The sequence below is a fragment of the Leucoraja erinacea genome, chromosome 22 (assembly GCF_028641065.1).
Source record: "Leucoraja erinacea ecotype New England chromosome 22, Leri_hhj_1, whole genome shotgun sequence".
NCBI classification, from domain to species: Eukaryota; Metazoa; Chordata; class Chondrichthyes; order Rajiformes; family Rajidae; genus Leucoraja; species Leucoraja erinaceus.
The window spans coordinates 14,529,303-14,541,463 of NC_073398.1; the positions used below are offsets into that span (position 1 = coordinate 14,529,303).

The window sequence follows — 12,161 nt, forward strand, 5'->3', positions numbered from 1 at the left end:
AATCCTCTGGCTACATCAAGGTAATGACTGTTGAGGAATGGGAGCTGTGTTTTACTGGCCTGACGTGTGATTTTAAAGCCTTGGTAACAACACCAGAAATTCTATTTTACATTTACCATATCACCAAGTAGACACCTGACAAAAATAAACTGCCATTCTATAAGAACCAGCAACATATGCCCTTGTTCTGTAATGATATCATTATACTGTAGAATTCTCATTCTGGCTCATCAATTAAAATGAATTTGAAAACCAACATTGAAAACCAATTCTGTATCAATCCAATCTATCTACATTCATTTTAAAAATCAACCCTGGTTATAGTGTGGCATGGATGGAAAGATTATAATGTAGGCATTCTTTCAATGATTGACACTCTCTGCGAGAAATTGCTAATTATAGCAGGTCTCCTAGTAACTACAATAATTGCTTTTCTCTCTAGCTGAAATCATCACATATTTCTGTGAGCCGTATACAGTGAAAATACATTTCAAAAATGACTTCTATGAAACAGGAAGAGAAGTTACTGTCCCTTGCAAGCACTTAGACGGAGGTGTATCTCTATGACTCGACAGGTAACTTCTACACTGTCCTCATTATAGTGTTTTAATGATTAAATTCGGCTTTTAGTCATCAAAGTTTGATTTTATGTAAACATAGTTTTGCAGAGAATCATGAATCTAATTTCAAAATATTGCAGCAATCTTTAAAATGTAAATTCTTTGGCCATTGAACATCTCGTGATGTACAGTTTTCATACAAATGTGTTCTTAAGTTAGGTACAGGCAACAGAACTTTTAATTTTCATCTCTTCCACACCAGTTAGGAGGGCTTTAATTATGGCAGGCACATATATATTTCAAAATAAAGCATCTTTAAGAAAGGATAAAGAATAAAAACTAATGGGTGGTTATAGTGCCAGCACTCACTTACATACACTAAAACGTCACAAGTTCCAATCAAATATTTTGCATCTGGATCAAAGGCATTATCACACACTTTGCAATGGAAACGGCTAAATTCTTCAGGGTTAACATTAGTTAGATTACTGCTTCCTTCCATCCTTCCTGAAAGGTATCTCAGAGCTTTACAATATTAATTTCAATGGTCCACCCAGGACCACAGTTGCTGAGGCAACAGGACAACAGATGCAAGTCATAACATAGTTGGACAGACAAAAGAAGAACAGGGAGGGGGGGGGGTTGTGGAGGGGTGATGGGATGAGGAGAAGAGGGTGATAAGAAGTAGCACAGTTTAGAGAAAACATCAACAGTACACGTGCAAAATTAAATCAGAAGGTAGCTTACCATGAACTGGATGTTGTCAAATCCATTTGCCAGCAGGTGGTTCTCATACTGGGGTAGTCCTATGCTCTCCAGCCACCGTCCCACAGTCTGAAATACAACTCTGGGTCCTGTAAGAGGTTGAAGGGGAAGCCGCTTCAGCAGTGACATACCATCAATCCGATAATAGGGGCATTCCGAGGTTGAGAGGTGGCATTGCCACATCGCATTTCTCGGAACATGACTGTCGAATGAGCCCGCCAGCTTGACAGCTTTTATGGTGCACAACTCTGGTATTGTCAATGTTATTCTCCGTAGCTTGACTAAATGCTGGAATGCTTCTCACAGCCAGCAGGTATCAGAACAAGACGTGGTTCCAGCATGCCAAGGCGTCTCTCCTTCTATAAATATATATACTGCTCTCTCTGTCTAAAGAACACATGAGAGGGAGAGAGAGAGAGAGAGAGAGAGAGAGAGAGAGAGAGAGAGAGAGAGAGAGAGAGAGAGAGAGAGAGAGAGAGAGAGAGAGAGAGAGAGAGAGAGAGAGAGAGAGAGAGAGAGAGAGAGAGAGAGAGAGAGAGAGAGAGAGAGAGAATATTAAGAGCAGACTCGTCCCTGAACGTGTGAATGTCGCAGTTCTCCACAGTAAGCACTGCTCTGCCAGCAGCTAGGATTCTTTTTATCAAGTACTCCCACACTCATCAGTATGCTGTACCATGCTTCATGCTCCCCCCCTTCTCCTGTTCATTGCCCAGCCCAGGCAACACCTCACAGTCTCTATAAAGGCCATCAGAAACCTAGATTTCTTTGTCTGCTATCTGTAAATGTGCTGCTGATGCAGATGCTGATGCTGTTTCCTCCTACACACACATATATACGCCAACCTTGAATGATGAGTTCAGTTAAAACAAATGCAGGAAAGAGAACTGTATAAAATTATTTTGTCTGCTTATGGCAAATTCTCCTGCTTCCTCCTCCATGGATCACTGAAATAGCAAGCCTCAACATCATATTCACCTAGTGTTACAGTGTATTACATTTCCAATGAACTTCAAAAGTGACAAACATATGCATATGTTTTTTATGGATTTAACATGAGAAAACACATTCAGTTACACCGAAAGAATTCTAACAGGTAATTCAAACTAATACTGTGTTCACAAATGAATTTTCAGTACCAGAGAGGAGAGTTGTATCTAGCTGTTGAAGCCCTCTGTTTTAACTATTACATCACATTGCCTTGCCGTAGCACAAACTACATATCAAACTGATTATATTTCATCGATAATGGGATATTATTTTATTTTTGGGCGAGTAGGTAAATGAAGGGGCTGTAACAACTATGACATGCAAGAAGATTTTCCCGATATCGTGGTAACAACATTACGAAGAGTCATCTTTGCCACATAATTACAATTAATTGCATTTCACATTACACCTTTGAAGCACAAAATCATTCACTAACACTTCTTGCAGGTGTTATAGAAAGATAATCAATACCAACAGAGAGAAAGTGCTATTAGGAAGGGTAAGTACAACTTTTTGAGAAATTAAAGGGTGATGGAAAGTGTGAGAGGTTTAGCGAGGCAGTCAATTTAAACTGGTGAAAAAGCAATGATGTGTGGGAAGGTAGACTGAAATGCACTATGCCAGTTTAAAATCCTAAGATATATAGAAAGGTACAGCACAGGAACAGGCCCTTCAGCCCACAATATCTGTGGCAAACATGATGCCAAGGTACACTAATTGCATCTGCCTGTACATAATCCATATCCCTCCATTCTCTGCATGTAGTACTGTACCATGTGGTACTGTACCATGGATACCGTATCCATGTGGTAACTTAAAACGTCTTAAACACCACTGTCATGTCTGCCGTCACTGCCAGTTGAGACAGCGCATTCCAGGCACCAACCTTCTCTTCTGTAAAAACCTTGTCCTGCACATCTCCTTTAAACTTTGCCTCTCACCTTAAACCTCTGCCCTCTACTCTTTGACATTTCAATCCTGGGAAAAAAGTTGATTTCTACCCTATCTATACCTCTCATTATTTTATTTACTCATACCAGGCCTCCACTCAACCTTTGGCATTTCAGGAAAAATAATCTAAGTTTGTCCAACCTCTCCGTGTGGCTAATGCCACCTAATCCCAGCAGCATTCTGGTAAACCTCTTCTGCACCCTGTCCGAAGCCTCCACATCCTTCCTGTAATGGGGAGACCACAACTGTACGCAATAGTTTAGTTTATTCACACTCCAAATGCAGCCTAACCAGTCTTACAGAGCTGCATGACGACTTCCTGACAATTATATTCAATGCCCTAACCAATGATGGCAAGCATACCATATCCATTTTTTTTTAACCATTTTATCTACTTGGGTTGCCACTTTCAGGGAGCAATGTACCTGGACTCCAAGATCCCTCGACACAAAATGTTGTTAAGGGTCTTGCCATCAACCATACAGTATACCTTCCCCTTACAATCAACCTCCCAAAGTACAACACCTCACATTTGCTTGGATTAATTTCCATGTCATTCCTCCACCATTTTCATTAGTTGATTTATAACCCCCAGGATATTGCCTCATTGTCTGCAACACCAGCAATTTTATTGTAATCTGCAAACTTACTAACTAACCCATCTACATTTCCGTCCAAGTCATGTATATACATATCACAAACAACAGGGGCCCCAGCACAGACACGTTAGGAACTCCACTGGTCACAGACTGCAGCCAGAACAACGTCCTTCCATCACAACCCACTGTCTTCTACAAGCATGACCGCATCTATAAGCCCATTATGACTCCATATGACCAAATCACAGTGAAACCCATGTATCTTAATTTCCTGGATCAGCCTACCATGCAGGACTTTATCCATGTAGACATCATCCAGTGCCCTACCCTAATTGATCATCTTCATCACCGCCTCAAAAAAAACTTGATCAAGTTTGTGTTCAAATGTTTGAGGAGATGTTTATAGGGTTAAACATGGCGATGAAGATATGGTTAAAAAGATTTATAGTCATGAAATAGTTTAATATTTTATGTGTTTAATACCAGGGACCAGTGTGGGTCAACAATGACAAGTACGATGACAAGCAAGACAGTTGTGGGTTATTGGTGTCAGATATTAACAACTAATTGTACAGCCGTACAACACAGAGGGTGAGTATTTGGATCACCATGCTGGCACTTCAGTAGAACAATCTCATTACGTACCACTCCCTACTCTTTCCAAATAATCGTAAATATTTTCCCTTCAAATATTAATCAAATTCCTTTTTTAAGTTACAAGTGAATCAGTGCCCGAGGCAGTGTGTTCAGGACCATGACAACTCACTGCAAAAACAAATCCTCTTGCCATCTCTGCCAATTATCTTAAATCTGTCTCTTTTGATTACTGGCTCTTCTCTCATGGGAGACAGCTTTTATATTATTTACTCATGGAAAACTGTTCTTGATTTTAGACACCTCTTCAATACTTTCCTATTACCATTTACTTTTCTAAGAAGAATCCCAGTTTCTCCAGGGTTTCCATGAGAATTAAGTGCCTGGTCCATGGTTCTATTCTAAGAAATGTCTTCTGCACCTCTTTTAAGTCCTGGCCATACCTCTGAGAAGTGAGGTGCGCAGAATTTAACACTTTCTCAAGCTGACACCTAGTTTTTTTTTTTAAAAAAAGGTTCCATATAATTTGTTTCCTGTTGCACTGTATGACTTTGTTTATATAATCAAGGATCCTGTAATCTTTTTTAACAACATTCCCAACTTGTTATGTCATCTTCAAAAATATATCTGCATTCACCCCCTCCCCATCTGCAGGTCCTTCTGTACAGACACACCCCAAAAATCAGTTCCATTTCATTTATATTGCTTGTCTTCATTCCTCCTATTCAAATACCTTATTTTATATTTCTCTGCCATCTATATATATATATATATGTAGATGGCAGAGAAATATTAAATATTGAATAGGAATAGGGTATATATATATAATATGCACATGCACACTAGCATCACCTTATCACAGGATTTTAACCACATTTCTGACTTTTATGTCTTAAATGTACACTAATGTATATAGTGGTCCTTCTAACAATCACTAACCATTCATCATCATTCTCTGCTTTCAGTCCTGAAACCAATTTTATGTGTACATTATATTTTCCCTTTACATTTTTTAATCCTATTGGTTTGAATGCCGATTATGTGGTCATTTGCCAAAAGCCTTTGGATGTTTATATACACATATCTGCTGCACTTGCCTCTCCAACCTTAACCATCTTACAAACAAACATTAACACAACTTTGCTTTGACAAATTCATACAGACGCTAATTAATTTGTCCATTCCCTTCCTAACTAAAGCATACGCTAATAGAAGTCAAAGAAGAAAACACATTCACTAAATTGAGTTAGCAAGGCTTTTTTAAATAGCATCTCACTAACAAGTGACATGAAGAATCTTATTCGTACCTTTTATCATGAATTGAATGTGGATGTAGGTTTTGCACCTTACCTGAAGCATCAATTTGCTTTCCTTTTAGACCAGTATTGATTCCAGCACCAATGGAGCTCATGATTTTATCAATCTGCAAGGAGCATAATGAGAACAATTAATCTCTAAAAAAACAGGGTCATCCTTTCCAGTGTTTTGCACACCTGCAAAAGCAAAGGCAGTGCTCCCCTGTTCTGCTTAAACTCACCACGAGATCAATTACAACTGTTAGCTCAGACTTGGTCATAGTTACACCCCTGCACTCAATGACTCCGAAATGCAATTATATTTGGACTTAAAATATGATAATTGTATATAAAATGTAGACTTTAGAATGAACTAAATTCCCATTGTTTACTGATTGCAATAAGCTGTCACATCAAAAATAAAGAAACATTCTCCCCATTGTCCCAGGCGATTTTTTCAGCGACTGCTGGTGACTGTCATAGTCGTAGCAGGTCGCCGAGAAACTGGCGACTGGACCCCCTATGACAATGTCTACGACAATGTCTACACCAACCTACCACCTAGTCGACGTCAAGCTACGGCAAGCTACCGACCACTTATGTCCACCTACGACCACACCTACGACAACCTACGACCACACAGGTGACAACCTACGACAACCGAAGTCAAGCCACGTCCACCCGCGACAAGCTACGACCCTGTCGGCAACAACTGAAGACAATTCAGTCGCCGGTACAATTCCTAATTGGATGTAGCTCAGACACTTCTTAAATTGGCCAAAAATGCCATGGTGGTTTGCACCCAGAATCTTGCAGTAAAACATGGTTCAAATGGGGCAGCGCTCAATTTAGATCAGTTGGAAACACATTGTTGTGGCTCCAATCACAAAAGTGTGCCAGCCATTAAAGCCACATTTACCATGGCACCCAGACAGGCAGGAAATATTATGGCTGCCATGGGAGGAATAGAGTTGTGTGAATTTCACAGAGAAACACGAGCAGTCTGGTGATGCAGCAGCGGGGCCTTGTGTACTGGAGATCCAGGAGGTCTTCCAGTGCCACCATTGAAGAACATGCCAGGAGGTGGTCACCAGTTGCAGAAATATTTTTTTATGATTGCATGTGATATTTCAAGATGAATTTTGAAACAAACAGAAATACTGCTCATAGATGGACATAAAGTGCCGGAGTAACTCAGCAGGTCAGGCAGCATCGCTGGAGATAAAGGATGAGAGACGTTTTGGGTGGGGACCCTTCTTCACTCCAACATGTAGATGTGTATATCTTAGCAATGGTATCAAATCACCTGCATCTGCCACATAGGTAAGGCTTCAAATGTGGGATATGAAAGGGTTAATGTTTTTCATCTCTATCTGGACAAAGACATTGAAGATTAGAAGAAAGACCTGCAGGCAGGAGAGGGGGGGGGGGGAAGCGAGGTCAATACCTTATCTACACATAGGAGACTATGTCTGCCCACTGCAGGGGTTAAGGGCCTGTCCCACGAGCATGCGACGAGCGCGACCAAACCGGAAGCTGGGGCCGCGTGGAGGTCGAGTGATCCCCGTACAGGGCTTGTCCCACGAGCATGCGACTGCATGCGGCGAGCGCGACCAAACCAGAAGCGGGGGCCGCGTGGAGGTCGAGTGAGTGACGTGAAGTTCGAGCGAAGTCCGCGGGAAGTTCACGCGTGACGTACGGCATCAAGACGCTGTGTACGGCATCAAGACGTTGCGTATGCCCGTCGAGGCGGTGCGTACGGCCTTAATGTGGCTGCAGGCCGGCAGGCCGTTGCCGCGCAGAATTTTTGACCACTGTCAGTTTTCCGGAGCCCGCGCGATGTCGGGACCAGCTCCGCACAACTCCATACGGCTCCGCGAACGAAGTGGGACCAGACCCGCGAGGTCGTACGGCTCAAGCGACCACGTTAGGTCGCGCTTGCCGCATGGAGTCGCATGCTGGTGGGACAGGACCTTTACTGAGCCACAAACCAGCTCTGGGATTTTCTTCAATCAACCAGCATGCTCATGAACAACACTTCATTCTGAATGCTGGAGTATCTCGGTGGGACAGACAGCATCGCTGGAGAGAAGGAATGGGTGACGTTTCGGGTCGATATCCTTTTGCATTCTGAAGAAAGGTCTCGACCCGAAACGTCACCCATTCCTTCTCGAGAGAGATGCTGCCTGTCCCGCTGATTTACTCCAGCATTTTGTGTATATCTTCGGTTTAAACCAGCATCTGCAGTTCCTTCCTACACATTGCATTATGAATATTACATCCGTCTTGATTTTGTCATCAGTGGACATCCTATTGCCATTTGCTATGCTGCAGAGTCTTTCATAAGTTATAGGAACAGAACCAGGCCATTCGGCACATCAAGTCTACTCCGCCATTCAAACATGGCTGATCTATCTTTCCCTTTCAATCCCATTCTCCTGCCTTCTCCCCATAACCCCTGAACCCCCTTATAAAAACATTTTGGACAAACCTTGCAAGTGCAGCAAGTTTCTTTCAACTTTTGGTTACGGGCCACTCACAGAAGAAACTAGAAAAGATACTGGAGGCGGATAATTCTGATGATGAGGAGGTTCACAGTATTTCATTGCAGCTGACACTTGAAAGCACCGTCCTGGAGACTGTTATCCCAGGGATGAACACGTATTGTTGGACGTAGATGTCACAAGCGAAGTAGTGAGCTGAAGTCTGGCAAGGGTTACGCAGACTTTGGTGCATGAGTTGTTGGAAGGAGGTCCACACATCCCCGCAGGCTGCGAGAACTTGTATGAGGCCCACAATTAGGATGCTTTCATGACAGACTGATGCAGATACACAGTGAGATAATGAGTGAGCTGTCAAACCTATCTCAGCAAGGGCATCCAATGACAAGAAGCACGGAGCAGTGCATTTCCAGCCTTTGACAGGAGGCTGGAAGAAGCCAGGGGCGCATGATCTTCGTGCTGGAGCCGGCATGTACTTATTTGCAAGAGAGCGACTGATTGCGGATGTGGAGGCCTCATGAAGTCTGATCCTTGCTGAGAGCTGCAGAAATCTGCTCTCTCACCTCTGGTTTCTGCCGGATGGAAGCAGCTTGAAGCATCAAAGGAACAGCAATAAGCCACCAGAGAGCAGCTTGATGTCCTTGTTGTGCAGGAAGATTCCACACATGAGCAGCGTGTGCCTTTATCAGCGAATGCTACTCACGAGCTGCCTGTGGTCCTCTTCACTCCAACATGTAGACCCATTCACTCACCTTAACAATGGTGTTAAACCACCTGTAACTGCCACACTGATCAAACCTCGTTGGAAATGAAAGGGTTACTCAATGTCTTTCATCTCTGTCTGGACAAAAACATTGAGGAATAGGAGAGACACCATCACACAGGAGAGGGGGCACAAGCAAATTCAATGCCTCATCCATATGCAGCCTGTGGGCAGACGGGCGACTGAGTCACAAGTCAGGAGCAAAGGATCGCTGCACAACAGCCACGAGCTGCTGGCAATAGAGATGGAGATAACGCACATCAGCAGAGTGTTGCCCTGTGTGAGCAGAGAGTTACAACGCATGAGCACCTTCATCTGCCACAGGAGCAGATACGGCGTGGAGCGATTCATCTCTCTTCTTTGGGAACAGCGATGGAACCTCCACAACCCACACCCCCACTTCATTAAAACATAAATCAGATGATGTGAGTGGAATGACTGTACCACATGAACTTCTGACTTTGACCAACCTGATTTCCGATAAAAAACACACAGTCAGTGGATAAGAAAACAAGTACCAGGATACAGTGACATTTGGGTCTGAGGCGGGGGGATGTTGGGGACATTCAGCCCAGAATGCACTCACTCACAAACACGTTTAAAATTTAACAAAGAAGTAAAAATATTAAATATACCAAAGAAGAAGAAGAATTTTGATTTTTTGGGGGGTTAAATTCCCGGGTAAACTAAGACTAACAATCTGTGGGAGATTCTGTTAGGTTTTTCTTCATTACATTCCAAATGTAAAGGTGCCTCTAAAAATCATAGATTAATTATTCTATCAAGCTGGTTTATACAGCATGATAAAGGCATCAATAATAAACGAGCAAGCACTGTTTATTTAGTAAGCACTGGACCAGTTTACTGAAAGTGTGTTCGGTAAGGATAGATGAGGAGTGAAATGTATTGTCAGATATGGGTGCAAGGGGAAAGGGGAGGGGGTATAAAAATAAATGTGATTCAGTGATAAGAGATGAGCATATGAAGGATGGGGAAGGAGCAGTGTGAATGGGTGGGGGTGGTTAGAGATAATGGGATAAATTAGTTTGAGTACTGCTGGGGAGGTGGGTTGGAGAATTCAATGTTGGCTAAATGGCTACCACAGTTGTAAGCTAGCCGAGTGTAATATGAGGTGCAGTTCTTCTCGTTGGCATGTGGCCTCACTCTGGCAATGGAGGAGGCCAATTACAGAAAGGTCGGAATGGGAAGGGGATTTGAAATGGTTACTAAGCAGGAGTTCCAACAGGCCTTGGTGGACAGAGCACAAGTGTTTGGCAAAATGGTCACCTCATCTATCCTTGGTCTCACCGATGTGCAGGAAGTCACATTGGGAGCATTGAATGCAGTACACGAGTTTGAAAGAGGTGTACGTGAATCTGTGTCTCACTTTGACTACATTTCCCACCACCCTAAGATGCCATTCCTTGCTCACAATTTCTGTGTCACCGTGGCATCTGCTGCCAAGATAAGGCTTTCCACTCAATATCCACCTATCAAAGCCAGGTTTTGTCCCATCCCCACCTCTCTTTTCCACCATTTTCCCCCCTTATGCAATCAGTCTGAAAAGGGCCCCAAGCTGAAATGCTGATTGTCCATTCTCTCCACAGATGCTGCCTGACCCACTGAGTCCCTCCAGCACTTTGTTCTATTTATTTATTCTATGATCTGCTACAAAGAACTAGACTGCACTCTCTATTCTAATTAATAATTTTATTTTTGTATTGGTTTATTAATTTCATATTTGTCACAAATTAAACTCTGTGCATTCTTGGAAGCTCAATCAAAAATACATTTGGAAAAGATGGTACTTTGACTCTTACCTCTTCCCATTCAGCTGTGAACGAAGGTGTTCTTTCCAAACATTTTCCGGTGCATTGTTTGGTTTCCTTAAAGTAGTTTGACACAGACTCACAGCGTGTGTTTCTCGTTTCTTCTTCAATAGGTGAGCAAGTAATAAGATTGGAGTCCGACTTTGAAATGTTTCTGGCTAACTGTAGTTCAAGAATAGTCTTTGTTCCTGATCTTACCCGTCCTAAAGTGCATGCTCTATCTTCAAAGCCAAGCTTCTCTCCAATGTTGCTTATCCAGGGATCGTCTTTCCGAAAAGTTCTGGTGCTGACAAAAGTGTCACTGTCACTCTGGTTCACTTTTGTATGGAAAATTGTCTTATAGACAACTTGAGGTTTGCCTTCGTTGTCTAATATTGATGCATCACCGTCATCATGCAACACTTGTGCCTCGTTTGTTTCATCTGTACATTGCAGTGAATCTGTTTTAATTAAATCTGGCTCCTGGGCTGATTCTTTGATTCTCAAGGTGTTGTCACTGGTGAACTCCCTCTGCGTTTTAGTGTACAGATGATAAGGATTCTCTGGAGATTCACAAGCTGGGGAAGAACCATGTAATAAACCTACAAATTGTTTAGGGATGTGTCCATCGTGGAGTTCTTCTTCCGCAGAGGCTTCCCGCTGGTAAAGATTCTCCTCTGGCAAAGACAGGATAAGATGTCAGTAATTTTAATTCGTATACAGAACATGATTAAATGATAATTGCATTTAATTAAAGTGGAAGTAGGTTTTCTTCTGAAATAAAATAAAGAGCATTTTACCATTCTCTTTACCATTCTACTGTAAGCGTGATTTGGCATAATCTACACCCATGCAACTGATAGTGATCATTTTTCTCATATTTCCTCACACCTTATAAGGCCATTCAGTCCACTGGGTCTAAGATAACTCTCACAGTATCCCTATTAGGCCTTTTCTCCCACTTACAGTATTTCTCTGGAAATATATCCCCTTTCACGTGGCCATACATTCCACCGCTCATGCACCCACTCCCCTATCTCTCCGCAATTCCTCTGGCAGGATTCAGGTGGGAAGAAATTGGAACACCCAAAAGAAGTCGAGCAGTCACAGGAAGAAAGTGCAAACTCCACCAACAGCATCTATGGTGAGGGTTAACACCAATTGCTGCAGCTGTCCAGTAGCCACACTAAGGCTGAGATTCCAGTAAGTATCTAACTTTAAATGAAGGATTTCTAAAACCAAGCTTTGTAAAGTTCCATATTACTGAAAAATTTCCCCAAGCATATTGCATTTATAACACAGAAATGTTTTAAATTTTGTTCCAACATGTTTAAATGA

The 12,161-nt window shown here is 42.4% G+C and overlaps 1 protein-coding gene across 12 annotated transcripts in view; it reads right to left on the minus strand.

The window, feature by feature from the left end:
- Nucleotides 1-12,161, minus strand: part of anks1b (ankyrin repeat and sterile alpha motif domain containing 1B) — a 646,306-nt gene that overhangs the window by 109,963 nt on the left and 524,182 nt on the right. For 10 of the 12 annotated variants that reach the window (XM_055652964.1, XM_055652967.1, XM_055652963.1 and 7 more), the window contains 3 exons: nt 10,836-11,500; nt 5,807-5,879; nt 1,308-1,414 (listed from right to left, as the gene is read on the minus strand). In XM_055652964.1, the coding sequence (XP_055508939.1) occupies nt 1,308-1,414; nt 5,807-5,879; nt 10,836-11,500 (845 nt within the window). Of the gene's footprint in view, nt 1-1,307; nt 1,785-5,806; nt 5,880-10,835; nt 11,501-12,161 lie in introns of those variants that run through there. The other 2 variants (XM_055652974.1, XM_055652975.1) reach the window with 2 other exon arrangements.